Raw genomic sequence first — 18,391 nt, 5'->3', positions numbered from 1 at the left:
TCAAGGTGTTAATTAAGGTTGTTTAAGGGAATATTTCCTTAAATGAAGCATCCAATTAACAGGGGAAAAAGTCAGTTTATCCTGATTGTATGAAGGCACAGCAACTTTACATTTTATGCAGTAGTTCTTAAGTTTACACTTTGATTGTATTTCACTTCTTTTGCATGTCTTTATTTTTTATGCAGTTAATTGAACCTCAAGTCTGTAATTAAACTCAGTCCTATTCTATTATGGAGTTAAAAACGACTAAAGGCAATTTGGCATTTTTAAAATGTAAAAATAACTAAAATAAAAATGTGTTACAGATTATTTGATTCAAAGCATTTTAAAAAACCTTGGTAGTTTTTATGTTTATTCTCTAATTATGAGATAGAAAATAATGATAAAAACTATAATCGTGTATAATATGTGGAACATTTCTTGTAACATTAGCAAAATATTGCCAAAATGTGTTTGAGTTTAGTTTTTCAAAGCCAAAACAATAATTTTACATCTCAATATGTATCCAGTCATAAAACCACTTCAAATGAAACAATATACATTTATTTTTAGTTGAAGTTTCATAATTCTTTGGAGTTTCCATAATTTTACATTGATGGGGTACATACAGTGAGTCAGGACAGAGATGGTGGTGGTGGGGTGGGGGGGATAAACATTTAAATTGTTTTGGACACAGAAAGAGGAAAAACAGACGTCCATCTCCCAGCATTCAAATCCTCCATCCATGTCCAACAGAAGGCACCAGTTTGCTCCAAAAACAAATTATCGCACAGACCCAAAACTGTACAAAACCCTCCACTATTTGGAAAACAGACATATTATTTAGAAATGACAGAATCATATTAATTATACAGACAGAAGCACAAAGTGGGTCCTCTGGCTTGTAGGTGCATGCTGCCACCGGCGTTTCTCCAGAGGCGAGAAGAAGAAAATCAAGCTGGAAACTCCTTCCAGCTCCTCTGAAGTGGCAGCTTTTCTTCAGCAGTCTTTGGTCTCACAGAGGTGGAGTTGGACGGTGGATGCTGGCTGTAGATCCGGTTTGTCGAGCGTCCAACTACCACAAACGTGTCGAGTTGCGGTCATTTTAATGGTTGAAAAAGCATCACAGACAGGAAAGGCAAGCGGCAAGCGTCCAGACGGGACTTTAGGATTATTCATCCGCCCATACATTTAGAGACATTTTTGGAAAACTCTTACCTTTAGCAAAAATCATGAAATTGGCAGATTGTTATACATGTTGGCACAAAACTTTCATCAAAATGTCACAGACCTGCTTTATTTAAAAAAAAAACTTTAGACTTTGGTTTTTGCACCATCGCTGACTCATCAAATGTTACTTTAGGATGAGAGTTGGTTCAGTTTTGTCTGCTTCCACCTGACAGGTTTTCAGTTATAAAATCTGACATATGAATATAAATCAGCTGTAAATCTGTTGGCTAAATTTATGTGTTTGAGATAAAGCTGCTCCTCTCAGGTAAACAGGCAGGTGAGGCACAGGAAGCAGCTTCTGCTTACGTCACTTGTCTTCCCTTCCTCCTCAACTTCCATACATTTTGAAGTATTTCCAAAACACGCACACACAGTGATGATCCCCAAACGCTTTTGGAAAGCTGCACAAAGAACAGCCGAGTGAAGTCAATTCAGTAGTACGTCAGCTGTTCCGGCTGAGCCGCAGACGATCCATGTGATGGAAAAGCTGCTCTTCCTCACCAAACCCCACGCCATCACATTCCAACAGATCAATGGCGTTCAGGAGGAGCAGCGTCAACTTTACAAGTCAAGAAGTAAACGTACTTTCCCTTCCTGACTGATGAGCTTTGAAGCAATATCTCACCTCCCCTACTGGTTCTGATCCAGACTTTTCCATCAGTTTTTTGTTCCCAAATCAAGCACAACAACATACATTTATTATTCCTGACAATAAAAAAAAATCTGAATATTCCACAAGCAACAATATTAATTCCCCCCAAATATTAATTATAAACATAAATATATAACAATTAGTTTAGCTGGGTTTTTCTCTGTTACATTGAAAGCAAAAGCTCCTCCACGAAGGACTGCTGGTGTGTGATTGGCTGATGCAGAGGGCGGCCTGGAGCCCAGTGGAGGGAGGAGGGCAGAGCTCAGGAGGGGCTTCCTCTTTGTGGATGGGGATCATCTGCTGTTCAGTCTGGGCGCCGTCTGGAAGAAAGATTTTACATCAGTCGTCAGCAGAACCAGTGGAGGAAGAAGAAGCAGAAACAGACGGGTCAGCAGTCACTGAACTATTTTTGCCATTGACCCGGTCGTTCTTTAGCGGGCTCACTTGGCTACGTGCAGGACTGGCACACCAGGGTTTATCAGTGTGTGTCTTTGAACAAGACCCTTCAAGTTACTGCTTAACTATGTAGCCACAAGGGGACTGAAGTCCCCCAGTCCAGTTCAGAGAGTCAATGGTTGAGTTAGAAACCATGGCAACCCTTTTTCCTTCTCCTGTTCTTCTACAACTAGAGTTTTGTCTCTCCACGGCAGCAGAAAGTCCACTCACCACAGACAAGTGTCCGTTCTTTGCCTTGGTCACCAGCAGTTCTGACCCGGCGGTGAAGTCTATGACCCCCTCTTTCCCTTGACCCACTGTAAACTGGATGCTGGAGGGAAAGCACAAACACATTTAGAATGAGAAGATCAACAGTTGGAGCTGCAGGCCTGAACATCAAGGAGTGAGAGCCAACAGGACAGCAGGTGGATGTGTTCAGACTGAGTCAGATCCGGCAGTTCAGATGCAAGTGGGTCCTGGGCCTGACCGGAGGAACTTTGAGGCTGCAGCTTCCACCAAGACACTCTCCATTTAAACTCGCCTTTATGCAGATGCCTCTTGTGTTTGGCTCAACAGGACTGAACAGTACCAAACTCACCTGCCCTGGCTGATGTTGATGTTGTTGATTTTGTCGGCACAGATGGCGATCTTGGTCAAGGTCTCAATCACGTGCTCGCTTTGCAAAATCACGTCACCCTGAAAAGAATCCACCACAAACCAGATGAGTACGGAAACCTCCAAATAGCGAGCCTGAGACGGCGTTTTGCTACCTTTTGTTTGTTGTCGTCACTGGGCACGTGCAGAACAAAAAGGCCGTCGCTGAGAGAGCTGACCGAGATGCCTGAGAACAAAGCAAGAGCAAAGTCGTGTTTTAGTCACAACAGCTAGAAGTTCAGTCAAAAACATGCAGACGTTTCTTCGCAACCTGGGGCACGCGCACCACATTTAGCACACAGAGGGAAAGATAGTGGCTCCGGGGGTGTGACGACAATAAACACTTCAAAATTACTCACTAAAAAAAATCTGTTTCGAATGATCATCTCTTCTCATAATGAGCTATTTTCCCAAATGGCGTCATAAGGAAAGGGTCTAATCATGCAACACTGTTTCTGTGACCCCGCCCACCTTCATAAATACTGTCACTTCTCCACGTCAGCCTTCATGAACAAGCAATTTAAATTAATGCGTTTTTTTTGTCATGTTTTTGGCTGACATTCATGAAATTACAAGTTCAGTTTATTGAAAAATAACGAAGCAAAGTCAGATTAAACCCAGACTTTCTGTTCTGCAAAATATCAATATGAAATATAAACATGATTTAAAATGAATACTACAGCTCATCACCACAACATCTAGTGGGGGTGAAAAAAATGAATAAAGATGCTGTCCAAATGCAGAAAATGTATATTACTTTAATTCGCGAACTAAGCAAAAGTAAAAAACATTTGATTTTAAATGCAATAAAAGCCCCATCAAAGAAATAACATTAAGGTAAGTAACTCAGGCCCTGTCTCACAAGGTAACAAAAAATGAACAAACCAAAGGCGTTTGCCTATTTTTTTCATGTTGATAGTTGTGAAGTTCATAGAAATATTGATGGTATTTTGTTCTGACGTATCCAATCCTATTGCTGTAGGCATAACAAACCACCAATGCAGTACCTGTAGTTTCAAACAAACATAGATGTAATACTATTCCAACTTTCTTTGTCCAATCTTGTTGTGAAAACACTTTTTGGAGTTAATGCCAAAATATGCTTAAATGTTTTTTGACCGGCTGTTTGTGAATTAAATACCATTTCAGATATTTTGGAAATGTTTTTGTATTAGAGTTAACATTAAAGTTGGTGATGGCACAGTTGTTAAGGAAAGAAATTGCAACTAGCCCTGCTTTAGAGTCTGACCTTTGAGGGCTCCATAGTCGATGCGCTGCTTCAGTTTGCCCTCCTCCACGATGATGGCAGAGTTGGCGGTGAGCAGCAGCTGGCGGGTCCGAGCCTTGTAGCCCTTCCGGTCGTACTTTGTCACCGTTACTGCATACTGTGCCCAGAAGGAGGAGAGGTCAGGCTCATGAGGAATTCATGCCATCGTGGCGTTCAGAGCTCCACCCACCTTCATCTTCTCATTGCCCAGAGCCTGCAGCACCTTGGGACTGATGTTCTCTCCAGCTGAGCAGAGGCAGACATGTTGGATAAGGGTTAAGCAGATATGATGAGGCAGATGATGCAGCAGGAATCACACCAGCCTTACTGAGCCTCGTGTTGAGAAACAGCTTGGACACGCTCTGGGGGTAGTTGTCCTTCTTATCTTTGAAGATCTCGCTGGCAATCATCTTCTGCTCCATCTACGAAGACAATAGTGACGGTGTGAAAAAAAAAAAAGGAGCCATCTCTGAAAACAAAATCTAAATGATGAATATTCACCTGATGTTTCCACTCTGGACTTGTCTTCTTGCAGTAGCTCCACACCATGTTCTGCATGCACATCTTCCGTAAAAGTTCTGAGGCCTGAAAACAGATTGGTCTTTAGTTTCTAATGAAGGTCCTGCTGGACGCTTAGACCCTTCAGTTAAAGGACATCAGCAGAACAGGTTTTCTGTTCACAGAATTTTAAACCTTTTACGTGATGCTACCACATCGGTCTTAATTCTCACACATTTCTTTTTTTCTTTTCAAGAATTTTAGACTTTTCTTACTGATCTTTTGGAACAAAATTACTTTAGGTTTTTGCAAAAATCTATTTCTTTCGCCGAATTACTTTTGGATGCTTTCATTTCAGTTTGTTAAACTGATAAACACTAAAAAATTAGGAGAAACAGTGAGACTAAACTTTCCAGGGAATAAATGTAAATCTTCAATATATTTTCAAAATACCTGGAATGAAACGAACATGAGAACAAGTGAAAAGCAGCTGAAGTTTAAAGAAAAACGTTAAAATGACCTGAAAGTTGTTGCTCTAGACAGGTCAGATGTTTTATGAGCAAACATGACCCCTTTATGTCAAAAGACATCCAATTTACATGGAGTTCCATGAAAACAGTGAGCTGTCCCACCTCAGTGAGAGCCGCTGGAGGTGTCGGCCAGTTCTTGTCCAGAACGTTCTTGGGCAGATTCTTCCGTAGATTTGTCAGGAACGAGTAACGAACATAATCCAGGAAGTATTCGTTCTCTGGGCAGCGTTCTTTGTGGCGATTGATGAAACCTTTGATAAACCTGAAATGAAATGAAAGGATAGATACTTTATAATAGCAATGATAGTAATTCAGTCCAACAATAAATCATCTAAACCGTTAAAAACATGTATAAATATTAAATTAAAAATGATATAAAAGCTAACATTTCTGGCTGTTTTCTCATTGCATCTTCAAAAATCAAAGACAGATTAGGAGGTGGACAGCGCCTCCTGCTGGCCGTTCTTGCACAGCTCATACCTGCGAATTCTATCAGCAGCCTGCCGTCTGCGCTTTGCTCTCCTCCTGGCCAGGATGCCCCTCCACCACGCTTGGATTGCGATGGCTTTGAGAGACAGCAGCAAATGCATAAATGTACGATACCATTTATGGTTCAGCATAACCTGGTCTGTGTTCCTCACCTGAACCTCTGAGTTTTTGGTATTTGGACTTCTGGCTGTAGCCCTTCCATCCCGCCTGCAGTTTGGTGGCTGTCAGGTGACAAAGATTCCACAAAAAGATTTTTGATGTTTGAAACAAGGAACCTGCTGACAGAAACAGGACAAACCAGTGGATTCTTACCAAGACCATGTTTCCGGGTCTCCAGAGCATCTTCAGTGGCAAACAGAGTTTTGGGGAAACGGATGAAGATTTTAGATCTAAACGGTTGAAAGACACAAAATAAAAAAATTAGGGAAACAGAATCCTCAGACTGCAGGAGCTACAGCAGAACATCTGACCTGCCCATTTTGTACTCCTCAGGTTTATATCCCAGATGTTTGACCAGAGTGGAGACTCCGTCTGACAGCTTTCCGTGCCAGTTAGGCCACGTTTCTGGACACAGAGACTTGTACCTAAACACAAAGTGCACAGAGGAGAGGAGTTAATCAAATGTTTTGTTTTAAAATTAAAGTCTTTAAAGAGCTTCCTTTGATTAAACGTTGATATTTTTTTTTTTTCCTTCTGCTTCTCCTAAACTGGAGGCGAGATTTGCACAGGAGCAGACAGAATCCTGGGAAATTTCTGATCCGCTGACGGTTCATTTGATCACAAAGAAATGTAAGAAGCGATTTCAGCTGTGTTAAGTTAAATGTTCTAAAAAGTAAGCAGTTTGACCCTTTTTTCTGTTGCGTTACATTTGTCTGTGTCTTATCTGTTGCTTCATTCTTACTGTTTAATCGGCTATGGTGGCCGATTTGGTTCAGTTGTTCCGTTCTGAGGACGGATTGTATTCAGACAGGAATCTCAGAGCAAACTGAAGCTCAGTCTGATTGGAAACAAACCGAGACCACTTCCAAAGAAGGGTCAGAGAGCGGTTTCTGGTCCTGGACCAGGGTCCTCCTTGGTGTATTCAGTCTGAAAATTAACCATTTGTTCCGGATTATCTGGGCAAATGAACTCTGGTTCACTTTAAGCGGCAAATGTGTCCAGCTTGAAACACCCTAAATATTTCCAGAGAATAAAGATTTACCGCTATTCTTTAGTTTCATCTGTTCATATGAGGAGAATCATTACAGTGATTTGTCTCCCTCAATACACCTCCACAGAATCATTTTAGAAAGTGGAGCTGTAGAAAGTGTCTCTGCTTCCACACTTTCTCAGCTAATCTCCATAAAAAGCTTCAGCGATGCTTGACTCTGAACTGTGGCAGATCACCTCTGCAGGAAGACCTCGTAACGCCGTCTGTAGGCGAAGCCAGCCCTCCTCACCCTCAGGTTCTCCATCAGACCCAGATACTTGACCTGGTGACGGATCAGCACCTCATCGAACCGACCTGAGGAGCAAATGGAAATGGTGGAACAGCCTGCTGGAGCAGTAAAAACTGAGCATCAGTGGTGAGAGAGACAGAGGACAGAGATTCATTGAGAAGCAGACAAAGGCCGGTCCGATATACTGACCACCACTGACCCAGCTACGCTGCAGCTGCTGATGCAGCAAAAAAAACAACAACTGTTTGGTTGATTGAAGCAGTGCATGTTTGTGGGAAGACAGGTAAAGTTTACAGGAGATGCTTAAAGTTTGACAGAATAATACAAACACTGATACCAATAGTATTGAAGGCACTGGAATATTTTCCATGTTTAGTTTAGATGCTGTAAAAAATCTGCACCTGACAAACATGCAGCAAAACTGAAAAATTAGACCACCTAACTTTTTTACATATTGAAATTTGATTTGCTATGATTTTATTTTCATTTTCAAACAAAATAAATCAGTCAAATCAACATGATAAACAAAATGATAAAGTGCTCAAAAAAAGAAGTGGGTAGAAGAATAATCGTATTAATTCCCAGACAAATCTCACGATATTTTATACCAACATTTTTACATTTTAATTATGCAATAATTATCAACATTAACGCACCAAAAGCTAAAGAAAAAAGTTTCAAGGTACCTAAATAAAGTCATGAAGTCATGATTGGGTTAAAGTTCACAATCAGAAATAAAAAATGTTTATATTCATGGTAATAAATGTATTTATAACAACAAATGTCTAAATGAGAGACAAAATAGGAGAGAAACGGCAAAATATTTGGTTCTGAAGGTTTATATAATAATAATCATGAACATTTCAAACATTTCAAAATCCTGAAAAGAAACGACTGAAACTTAAAGCAAATATCTGAATCCTGAATTGGAAAAACATGACAGAAAACTCTGATCTCTGCATAGTCAGGACAAAGCTTGTACTCTGGCTTACCTGCTTGCTTGGAGTCATTAGGCTTGATGCAGCGGACGTATGACGGCTCCTTGGACATCAGGATCTCCATCAGCTTCGCCAGGCTGGTTTTGAACTGAGTGGCTGCCTGGAAGGGACAGCGGACGGATCAGGGATGGACTGAGACGAAGACGCAACACAGAGACCAAGACGTGAAGGAGAACAGAGGAACCCTGTTGGGGATGACCAATGCAGAAGCGTGTCTGGGAAACACTGGAGCCAGTGTCAGAACGGGGGCCGGGGCTTGCTAGCCTGTGACAGCCCCCCTGCATCAGCGCCTGTTTGTGAGGCATTATTCAGCAAAGGGGCAGAGAATCCCCATCACACTGCCCACTCAGGACTGGAGAGGGGGGACACATGGCTGTTTGTTGTGCTGTGGGAAAGTATACTGCATGCATGGATTTATGAGTGTGTAGAATCAGCTGAAAACAAAGACGGACTCCAGAACGGAGCGGAGAGTCTCACCGTTTCAGGACGCTTCTTGTCACTCAGCTCCTCCTTGTCGAAGCACTGGGTCAGGATATTGTTCTCCGACATGCACATGACCTGCAAACACACACAGATTTCACCTGCTGAGCTACACAAAACAACAATGTGTGGAGAAACAAGTTCTTTTCTCTGCTGGAATTCACATTTCACACAGGCTCCATCTCACCTCCTTCAAGTTCCTGAACAGCAAGTCGTTGTTCTTGTCGAGAAACCCTGAAGAAGAAGAGAGGAGGATCAATCTATGAGGCAAGCATTGCTCTGAGCTCTTGTTTTGGTGTAAAATTTAGAAAATGAAAAAAGATTAGAATTAGAATTCTTCCCAAAATGAGTTTATGTGAAAGTCATCCTTTCACAGTGAAACATAGAATCAAAATAGATAATAATAATAATAATATTTATATAAAGTCATGGCTTACATATTTGTCCCCTAAAGTCCCATTCCAGTCATCTATTGATCTGTTGTAAAAGTATTCCCAGTGGTCTTTTAATTCTGATTATGCCATTTTTGGACAGAATAGAAATTCACCTCTAAATTGTGGATGGACTGTTGGCGCAGAGCAACCCAACGTTAACACACTGTCCCACTAGCTTACAGCCCCTCACGCCCCAAGCTAACATTAGCAGTGCAACAAAAATAGCGAGCAATGTTGGACCTCTCCAGCCGTACAGTTTTAAGCCAGATACCAGCTCAGACAAGGAAAAAAAAGGCGTCGGTGGATCCAAGTGGGTGCAAAATCAACTTTTCTGCTCGTCTCTGTTTGCTTAACATCTACGCATAAAGGTGTGCACGCGCACACTTACCATTCACGTTGTAGTTGACGTCTCCAGCGTAGTGCTGCAGCCTGAACTCATCTCTGCCCATCACCTTCCGGGTCTTTCCATCAGCCAGCTTGTGACTGCAGAAAGAACAGATCATCACATGTGAGCATCCATCAGTCAGTCAGCTGCATCAGCGGGAATGAATGAAAGCCAAACTGACGTGACAAAGTGTGGATGCCCTCCCACGGTGTCCTCCAGCTTCTCCAGGAAGGTCAGGTCACTGGCATCTCCGGGCCTCAAACATTCTTCATCCTGCCATCAATAGACTCAGCCGTTCAGGTGGATGCCGGGAAAAATTTTCATTTCCTTTTATGTTTTACTTGAATGAGGCAAATCTCAGCTTTTTAGAGCAAACCTGAGCTGTTCTGAACGTTTAAAAAACAACTAGAAGACAGAACATTTCCCTGACCTTAAAGAGAAACATCCTCCGGTCCTTATCCTAAAACCAGATCAATTACATTTCTACCAACAAAAACCAAAATTCATCAAATAAAGTTCTTTTTTTAATAGTCTGGTGTTAAAGTTTAAGCATAGAAATGATGTAAATCCCCAAGTTCATTATTAATATAATGATTATCATTTTAAAAAAAAGTTAATCAAAGAAAGTAAAATTTGAAGAGAAGGCAGTTTTCATTTCTCATTAAACAAAACAAATGGAGCTTTAGGAGCTGCTCGATTGAGTGTTTTATGTTTGACAGCAATCAGACACAGAAAACCGTTTCTCTGATTCTTAGAGAAAAGATTTAAACTAAATTCTCCTTTCATTTTGGTAAAAACAAAGCCGTATTTCATATATGAAGATGAGGAAAGTGACTTTAACATTTGGAAGATCAACTACTGCTGCAACATGGATGGAGAGGTCGAATACGTCCAGCGCCTCCTCACCAGGATGGAGATGATGCCTTTAAACTTTTCCTCCACCAGGTCACAGATGATTTTGTTGTTAAAATACTGGACAGGCTCCCACTGAAAAACATGCAAGTGTTTTGTCAAATTAGCAGACATATGGAACACTGCTTGATGATGAGGAAAGACTGCAAAACAGTGAACAGCAGAGACAGCCTGCAGATCTAAATTCTGTGAGGACGACGGGCCGAACCGGGGCGTCTGACAGCTGCAGCTCGACAGCCTTTACATGAATAATCCACGGAATGCCAGGAATCCAAGCTGGCTTCCCACCCACACGTGTGCACATGAACCCTGTGCAGGTGGAGAGGCGGGTCGTGTTTGTTCTGGTGGTCCCATCGTTTCCACAGAAATGATAGAGGCACAAGCTGGATCTGCTCCTGTCTCCTCATAATGGACTCTTTCAAGACTGAATTCCAGCTTCTCCCACAACTGTTTAGCTCTTTCCACACATGCATTAGGATGCGACAAAAACAACAGGCTTTTGTTCAGCAAACCAGTGTAAAGGCAGTGAGAATAAACTCAGAGCAATAACAGCAGAAACTGTTTGGAAAAGTTCAGGGAGCTGGAACCTCTTTTGTGCCAGAACTCTTATGACAAGCAACACCTTCAAGGGTTTTTGTCTGACAGCAAACCAACATGATAACACTTTTAAATGCCTAAAAGCAGTTTTCAAAAGCCAAACTTGATTAAATTTGCTTTAGAAAGGAAACCAGCAGGTGAAAACATTTCAGAAGAAACAGAAGTCTGGAAGAACGTTTCAGAAACCAATGTCTTATTTGTTTAACAAAATCTACAAATCCATGTCCATGCAAAAAGGGATTCATTTGCACTGTCACATTTTGCATTTAACAGTACAGGCAACGAGGTGGAAGCTCAGTCTGACCGTGATGCCTTCAGCCTCATACTCCTCCTGCTCAGACTTGAGGGTTAGTTCGATGAAGAGCTGCTGCAGCTTCTCGTTGCAGTAATTGATGCAGAACTGCTCAAAGCTGCAAGACACAAAAAGCCCAAAACGTCAGGTGCTCTAATGCAAAGGAAGTGTATGGAAATACGGTATGGCATGTTTTTCATTTCTGTTTCACTAGGTTAATTGTTAAAGATTTTAGGAACTCCTGTGCAGTAAAGGAAATCGGTTAAGAAAACAAAAAGCAGATTTCTGGACAGAAAGTTCGAGTACCTGTTGTTCTGGAAAACCTCAAAGCCGTAGATGTCCAACAGACCAATGACTGAATAATTTTTGTTAGACTCATCCTGTTCAAAAAACAACAAATGAAGCCAGACTTAGTTCAGGATCCATAAAACATATAAGGTTCTTCCACAAGGTGGAGCTGTTCACAAAGTAACGTGAGGGTTGATGTTGGGACATTTGATGACAGCTGAGTGGAAATAATGTGAATAATCTGATGTGACAACAGAAGAATCTATCAATAAACAGATGAAGTCTCTAACCTCTGCAATAGTAACGTTTATGTGCGTGTGTGTGTCTATGTGCGGGTGTCTGTGTGTGTACCTGTGTGTGTACGTTTGTCTGTGTGAGTCTTTGTTTATTCCAAATGGCGTATACTTATATATTGCTGTGCCTTCTCAGAAGGCCCAAAGCGTTTTACAGTCATGCAGTCCCATTCACCCATTCACACACACACACTGAAGGTTGCTTCACTGCTAACCTTTAACCACCAAAAGCACTGCCAAGTTCAGTGTCTTGTCCAAGGACACTTCAACACAAGTGGGCAAGGCGGGAACTGAACCTGCAGGCTTTTAAACAGATATGGACCGCTCTACGTCCGGGCAGCCGTGGTGCATGTGTGTTTTACCTTGTTGGCTAAGGAAAAGTTGATCTTGTTAACCAGCCAGGTGAAAGTGCGTCCATACACCGCCTTGGACAGCGCATCCCGAGCAGAAGAGGCCTGGTCCATGTTCAGCGGACTCATCAGCTGATGGCACACAGACACACACAGAGGAAGAGCAGACATACAATGAAAGCCTTTAGCCAGGACAGGACATGTTACAAACTCAGGATGTTGGATGCAGAAAGACATTGTGTGATTGAACGAGTACAGCATATCAGGACTTAGACCCACCTCCTCGCCTTTTGCAGTGATCTTCTTGTGTGTTAGTGCCTCCGTCAGCACAGCTCCATTCACTCCCAACAGCTGGAAAAGAAAACAACAGGAGCAGTGACACATGGCTGCAGCAAACGCAGACGCCGCATCAGCAGAAACGTCCTGTTATCTGCTTGTTATGTCTGCCTCTGAACCCAGAAGACATGGATGATGGCTTCACTGGACCATTCTGATCTTCTCATCATTTCTGATGGCATGCTATCAGATGTTCTCCCTGTTGTTCTTTTCTATTTGTTTGGGTTTCCAGGATTTTCCTATGCAAATGAGCTTTGAGGAGGTAATGCTTGATGACCAATGGTAATGCTTGATGACCAATGAATGTAAATGGATGTAAAGTGTCTGACCTCTCACTCTGCATGTTGTTTGGAGGCATGAAAGACAGTGGAGAACATTCACACTTTTTTTTTTACAAGCAGAGTTTCTATTCCAAGAGCAGCATTTTGAGGCTTGAGTGGAGGGGGAGGTACAGGATGGATGTATACATTTCCAGTTTCATCCTGGTCTCTCTGTAGTTTTGAACATTGTGGAATCTCAGATGTTCTTCCTAAAGTTCTTTGAGAATCCTCATGTTTGTTGTTTTTCCATCAGGATTCCACACACACGATTCCAAAACTTGTGATGTGCTTCAGTGTGAGATGGATCAACGATAGCACATGTGTTGGAGATGTTATTTGTTTGTAAACAACAACAAAATTAATACATCATGTAAATAGAAATCAGTATCTGTCTTGTTTAATGAGAGGAACTGTTCAATTAAAGCCTTTTCTCGATTCCTCTCTATATTATTTAAGCATTCAGTCAGTTTGTTGATCGTTGAATACTTTCTTTTAAGGATTTCTATGCTTGTAAAGCTGCTCCTAAAATTAAAGACCATGTTTACGGTTTTGACCCACTTCTCAGGTATGCTTCTTATCCATCTGTTAACCATCTTACCCTGGCCAGGTACTTTATCTGAGTGTCTGAGGTGATGCAGGCGCTCCCTTCTTCTCCTCCGTACTGTACGTTGCCAAGGTGAAGCACGCTTGCAATGATGTTGAGCAGCTCCTGCAGAGGAGCAGAGACAGAAAAGGGTTCATCTTCATTGGACTGACCAGGGGATTGCTATGATGACACTGGAACATGGAGGAATCTGCACACATAAACCTGTGCTCACAAGTCCCATCAGCAGTGGATCTAACAGGGATTTGGGAACCATCACAGAGCTGTAATTATGTAGGCGGAGCCTAAGGCTCTTCTAAACATGTAATAATAAAGACACACACACTCCTGTCAGACATATATCTGCAGAAAGAGCAGCAGAACTCCTGTTTGCAGGGAAAGCGGATGTATGGATAAGAAAAAGTCTTCATGGTTAAATAAAAGTTATGATAAAAACATTAATAAAACTCTTTTATCTTAGAGGAACCAGCCTTTAACTTTAAAGAAAGAAACCCTAATATTGGATTAAAATCGGGTAACATTACCTTTAATATAGCACTTTACTACCTTCTTGGAAGGCCCGCAGTGCTTTGCAGTCACAGTCCCATTCACTTCTACACACTGAAAGTGTTGGTGCCAACCTATAACCACCAGGAGCAATCTGGGGTTCAGTGTCTCGCCCAAGGACACCTCAATGCATGGGCAGGCAAACTGTGAACCGAACCTGCAACATTCTCATCTACCTCTGCACCATGGCCCCCCCATTAAGGTACAAACCAGCACTGAAGGACCGCTCCCTCTGTCATAGAGACGTGGTGCTAGGTCATTGATTGCATGAAAACACTCTTTTTTTCCCCTCAGTCAAAGATATTATTGATTAAAAACACATGAAAAATACACATAAAACATAGCTTTACTTTGCCATCTATCAGGAAAAAAAACATCATCCAAAACGTAGCAATGTTGAAGAAAATCTATGGGCCTCACCTCCACCTCATCGTCATTGAAGCCAATCACAGTCAGGGCTTTCCTCACTACCTTCCAATCGCTGCGGTCGTTGATGGAGCTCACTTTGGGACAGTTGCCCTAGAAAAACACAAACACAACATGATGAAATGGACACCTGAGGCAAAACCCACAGAGGGGGGGCCTGAGAAAATGACCATTTACAGGTAAACACTGAGCCAAAGGTGACGTCAACACCTATTTACACAAACACGGGGGGGGGGGCTTCAGCTCAGCAGCTGCTGGAGATTTCTCATTTCAGAGCCAGTTTATACAAACTCAACACACATGTGCACACACGTGCACATATGCGCAGACAAACGTGTACACACACACAGATATGCACACTACAATCACATGAAAGCCGTCTTACTTTGACCAGATAGTGGTACTGCTGGGGGTTCCTCTCCAGGCCCAGGCGCCTCAGCAGGTCCTCCTCCCCACCCTCAATCAGCTGATAGAAGATGTGAAAGTTTCTCTCGCCGTGGTTCTGGTGGACCACTCTGGACTTCTCCAGCAGGTAGTTGATGATGTGACCCCCAACGGGCGCGCCCTGTCGACGGGACAGAGGCCATGGATGGAGGGGAGAACGGGAAGAGAACGGGGGGGGGTTGGGGTACTGAGGAGCCATGAGGGGTCAAGTAAACGTGCAGGTTCCATAGGGGGTTCGGGAGAAAGTTGTTGCGTACCCCACAAAAATGCACACAACAACAAGAAAACAACTATTTGATTTTTTCAATGAAAAGCAGATTTATCCCTGATGCTGGAGTCTTCTTACAGGAAAAGCTCGTTTGACCAAAGCTTTTCAAAATAAATGCCACATTGGAGCACAAATGAAAACCTATTTTACACAAAAAGGGTTTCCATATTATTATAGAAAACTTTACATTTCACACATTTTTGACGCAGTCATAAATAAACAAGACTTTAATTATTTTGTAGAAGAAAACAAACATATTTTTTTAACAGGATTAACGATGTTTGCTGAACTTATTACCCATCATGCAGCATGTTTTCAGTTCTGCTACAGACTGTAATGACTGAGGTTTCCAGGCATCTGCACAGCTTCATGCTCAGCTGATTCAGGTGTATTTACACAGGTTAACACAGTTTAGGAAACTCTTTATGTTTATAGTGAACCGAAATAAGGTTGTATTATGTCAGAATGAGAAGAGTCTGAAAGATGTTTTTGACATTGCTTGGATATTAGACAGACGGCGTAAGGTTCAATAGAACACAGAACACTCAGTCTAAAGATTTAAAGCATTTTATGTTTTGTATTTCTAACAAAACACATCAGTATTTAATTTGTTTTATTAAATTTAACCCAAAATCTACCTTTGAATAACGAGCATCGTTGCTGTTATTGTGCAGCTCGTCATAAGGAAGCTCCTTAGAAAGCTTTCAAACCCTCAGTTACTTTGTTGCTTTATTATGAAGATTAAGATAAAATTGCTCATTGTAACAGGAAAAATAACCTTCAGCAACACCGTTACGGTCGGCTGGAAGCAGAAGCTGAAGCATGGCGGTGTCTGTGCTCACCTTGAAGTCAAACTGAATATCCATGTATTTGCCGAAGCGGCTGGAGTTATCGTTGCGCAATGTCTTGGCGTTCCCAAACGCCTGCAAAGAGAGGAGACCGGGAGAGAAAGGATAGATTGAGAGAAGAGAAGAGATGACAGTAGGAAAACACTGGAGGCACACAGCAGCAATATGAAGCAGAAATCCACAAGTGGTGAGATGATCCCACTGTTTTATCTAAGAAAGAGATGATCACAAAGCTGAAAAAAAGGGGATTCTGTCGCTGCTCTGTTCAAATAACTTTTTTTCTTAAAATAAAACTACAAAACATTTGAAATTACTTTTTTAGCTGAAACAGCTGTGACATCACGATACGATCTATCACCCGAAGTTCAGAAAGGTATGTTTTTTTTTTTTTTAATCAAGATGGTTTCTCCTGGAAGTGCAGGATGAGCGGCGTTTACCTCCAGCACTGGGTTGGACTGCAGCAGGCGATCTTTGATGGTCTGCACGTGCGCACTGGCTGGGCATGTGATGGCGTAGTACTGCAGGATCTTTTTAGACGCCTCCGTCTTTCCGGCGCCACTCTCCCCAGAGATCAGGATGCATTGATCCTTCCTCTCGGTCCTCATGGAACGGTAGGAGTTGTCAGCCACGGCATAGCTAAAAGAGAAGGGAACAAACCATTAGATCGGGATTTCAGGTGTTTGGAATGAATCTTTTTATTGTTAATTATTTAGATTCTGAGCAAACAGATCAATTATTTAATTATGAGAGAAATCAGTTGAGATTTCACATTAATGGGAAAAAAGCCAAATAATTCTACAAAATTCCTTTATAAGAATCAACTCTTTGCTTGAAGTCATGTGACCCACAGATATCACTTCGACTACTCAACGTACTGAAAAATGACCTAAAACGCACATACTCACTGATTATCCTCAAATCATTTGATAGAGAAAAGAGGTTTAATAAAACCAGTTCAACTCAATGTGACAGTTTTATACACGTTAATATTTAAAACCTAAAGGAACATCAACCAAAGTCTGGAGAAGATTTGATTCACAATTCCAATCAAGTATAGCAGCTGGGATTCGAACCAAGGAAATGGCGCTAACCACTGCACCACTGTGCAGCCCTCCATTCATCTATTGATTCATTTATCAACAAACAAGAACAAAATCCATGTCTGCTCTTTCATGTCGAGTTTGTCTACTCAGAATTCTTCATGTATTTGTCCGTTAGGGTGAAGGAGGTTGCTGGAGCTTTTCCTAGCCGTCTTTCAGCAAAGGCAGGGTGAATCTTAAGCAGAAGCCAGTCCATCAAAGGAACATTAAACTTCATTCTTTCTGCTTTTCAGTGCCTTAACCCATAGGGCATCCCCCCTCCAGGCCTCGAGGCCAGCATCCTGCTGGTTTTTCCGAAAACCAGCCCTACCTCACCTGGATCAGGTGTGTTTCGTCAATAAGAAGCTGGCGGTAAACATGTAGGATCCCTGAGGCCTGGAGTTTGACCCCTGTGGCTTAACCAAATGGTTTTTCTCCATCATGAAGCTTAAAGTTTTCTCCTTAAAGATCTGCTAACGTTTGGTGTTTCCACATTTTTGACAGTAACCTATTGATTAAGCTGCTTCCTTGCCATAAATGATCAAATCTCATCATTTTCTTGTTTCCACTTCATTTAAACACTTAAATCAAAGAAGCAATAAAATAAACTTAAAACATTAAAAGCCATCAGGCATTAAATGTTTATGAAACACCTCTGAAGGGTGTAGAATGACGAGTGTAAACGTAGATCACTTTGTTCTCCTCCATCATTCGTCTCGTCCATGGCCTCCGCGTTTCTGACAAAAGCGTTCTTGTTGAAAGATAAAGCCCAGCTCTCAGGACGTGTTTGCACTGATGGTTATGAGGTCAGAGGAATCCCCTCTTCTGCCTAACACCATCGCTTTTTCCCTCCTCTGCCTCCCATTTTCTTTCCAGCAACTCTTCACACTTTGTCAAAGCGTTATCTTTCAGCTGCAGGCGGAGAAAACCTTTGCGGTTGGAAGTGAAGTCAAGAGCTGGGAGTTGTTAAAAGTGAGGCCAGTGAGAGATTTGGAAAGGTTTCAGTGACTTTTCAGAGTGCGGTTTGTTTTGCTGCTGGCAGAGAAGGATTCAACAAACCATTCCTGTGGTAACCTCTACAACAAACAGCCAGCCCGAGTCATGAAATCCTGTGAACATGACGTCGCTTCATGTCTGTGTGAGAAATTACCACACAGCAAATACTCCCATGCAGTCACAGGCTCGGAGATGACAAACACATAGAACACAAACTCTTACTCTGAATACATTTCAACAACATGAATAAACATTAATTCTAAAACTAAATCTAAATGTTGTGATGTCAAAATGAGTTCTTCATGTGATTCACATTTCTTTG

At 41.9% G+C, this 18,391-nt stretch overlaps 1 protein-coding gene across 5 annotated transcripts in view; it reads right to left on the bottom strand.

Annotated features, from left to right (window-relative positions):
* Positions 1-527: 527 nt before the first annotated feature.
* Positions 528-18,391, bottom strand: part of LOC101165412 (unconventional myosin-Ic) — a 47,852-nt gene continuing 29,988 nt past the window's right edge. For all 5 annotated transcript variants that reach the window (XM_023961533.2, XM_023961536.2, XM_078956524.1 and 2 more), the window contains 29 exons: positions 16,432-16,630; positions 15,989-16,069; positions 14,820-14,999; positions 14,429-14,527; positions 13,457-13,567; positions 12,482-12,553; positions 12,215-12,334; positions 11,578-11,651; positions 11,284-11,389; positions 10,377-10,457; positions 9,652-9,743; positions 9,474-9,568; positions 8,839-8,885; positions 8,649-8,729; positions 8,166-8,271; positions 7,121-7,238; positions 6,205-6,318; positions 6,047-6,123; positions 5,887-5,955; positions 5,726-5,810; positions 5,348-5,507; positions 4,719-4,802; positions 4,546-4,639; positions 4,408-4,463; positions 4,200-4,335; positions 3,067-3,137; positions 2,895-2,992; positions 2,528-2,627; positions 528-2,181 (listed from right to left, as the gene is read on the bottom strand). In XM_023961533.2, the coding sequence (XP_023817301.1) occupies positions 2,155-2,181; positions 2,528-2,627; positions 2,895-2,992; positions 3,067-3,137; positions 4,200-4,335; positions 4,408-4,463; positions 4,546-4,639; positions 4,719-4,802; positions 5,348-5,507; positions 5,726-5,810; positions 5,887-5,955; positions 6,047-6,123; positions 6,205-6,318; positions 7,121-7,238; positions 8,166-8,271; positions 8,649-8,729; positions 8,839-8,885; positions 9,474-9,568; positions 9,652-9,743; positions 10,377-10,457; positions 11,284-11,389; positions 11,578-11,651; positions 12,215-12,334; positions 12,482-12,553; positions 13,457-13,567; positions 14,429-14,527; positions 14,820-14,999; positions 15,989-16,069; positions 16,432-16,630 (2,833 nt within the window). In that variant the 3' untranslated portion in view covers positions 528-2,154. The remainder of the gene's footprint in view (positions 2,182-2,527; positions 2,628-2,894; positions 2,993-3,066; positions 3,138-4,199; positions 4,336-4,407; positions 4,464-4,545; positions 4,640-4,718; positions 4,803-5,347; positions 5,508-5,725; positions 5,811-5,886; positions 5,956-6,046; positions 6,124-6,204; positions 6,319-7,120; positions 7,239-8,165; positions 8,272-8,648; positions 8,730-8,838; positions 8,886-9,473; positions 9,569-9,651; positions 9,744-10,376; positions 10,458-11,283; positions 11,390-11,577; positions 11,652-12,214; positions 12,335-12,481; positions 12,554-13,456; positions 13,568-14,428; positions 14,528-14,819; positions 15,000-15,988; positions 16,070-16,431; positions 16,631-18,391) is intronic.

The sequence above is a fragment of the Oryzias latipes genome, chromosome 13 (assembly GCF_053564925.1).
Source record: "Oryzias latipes strain Hd-rR chromosome 13, Olatipes_Hd-rR_3.1".
NCBI classification, from domain to species: Eukaryota; Metazoa; Chordata; class Actinopteri; order Beloniformes; family Adrianichthyidae; genus Oryzias; species Oryzias latipes.
The sequence above is the reverse complement of the archived record's forward strand: the minus strand, read 5'-3'. Positions and strand labels throughout refer to the sequence as shown.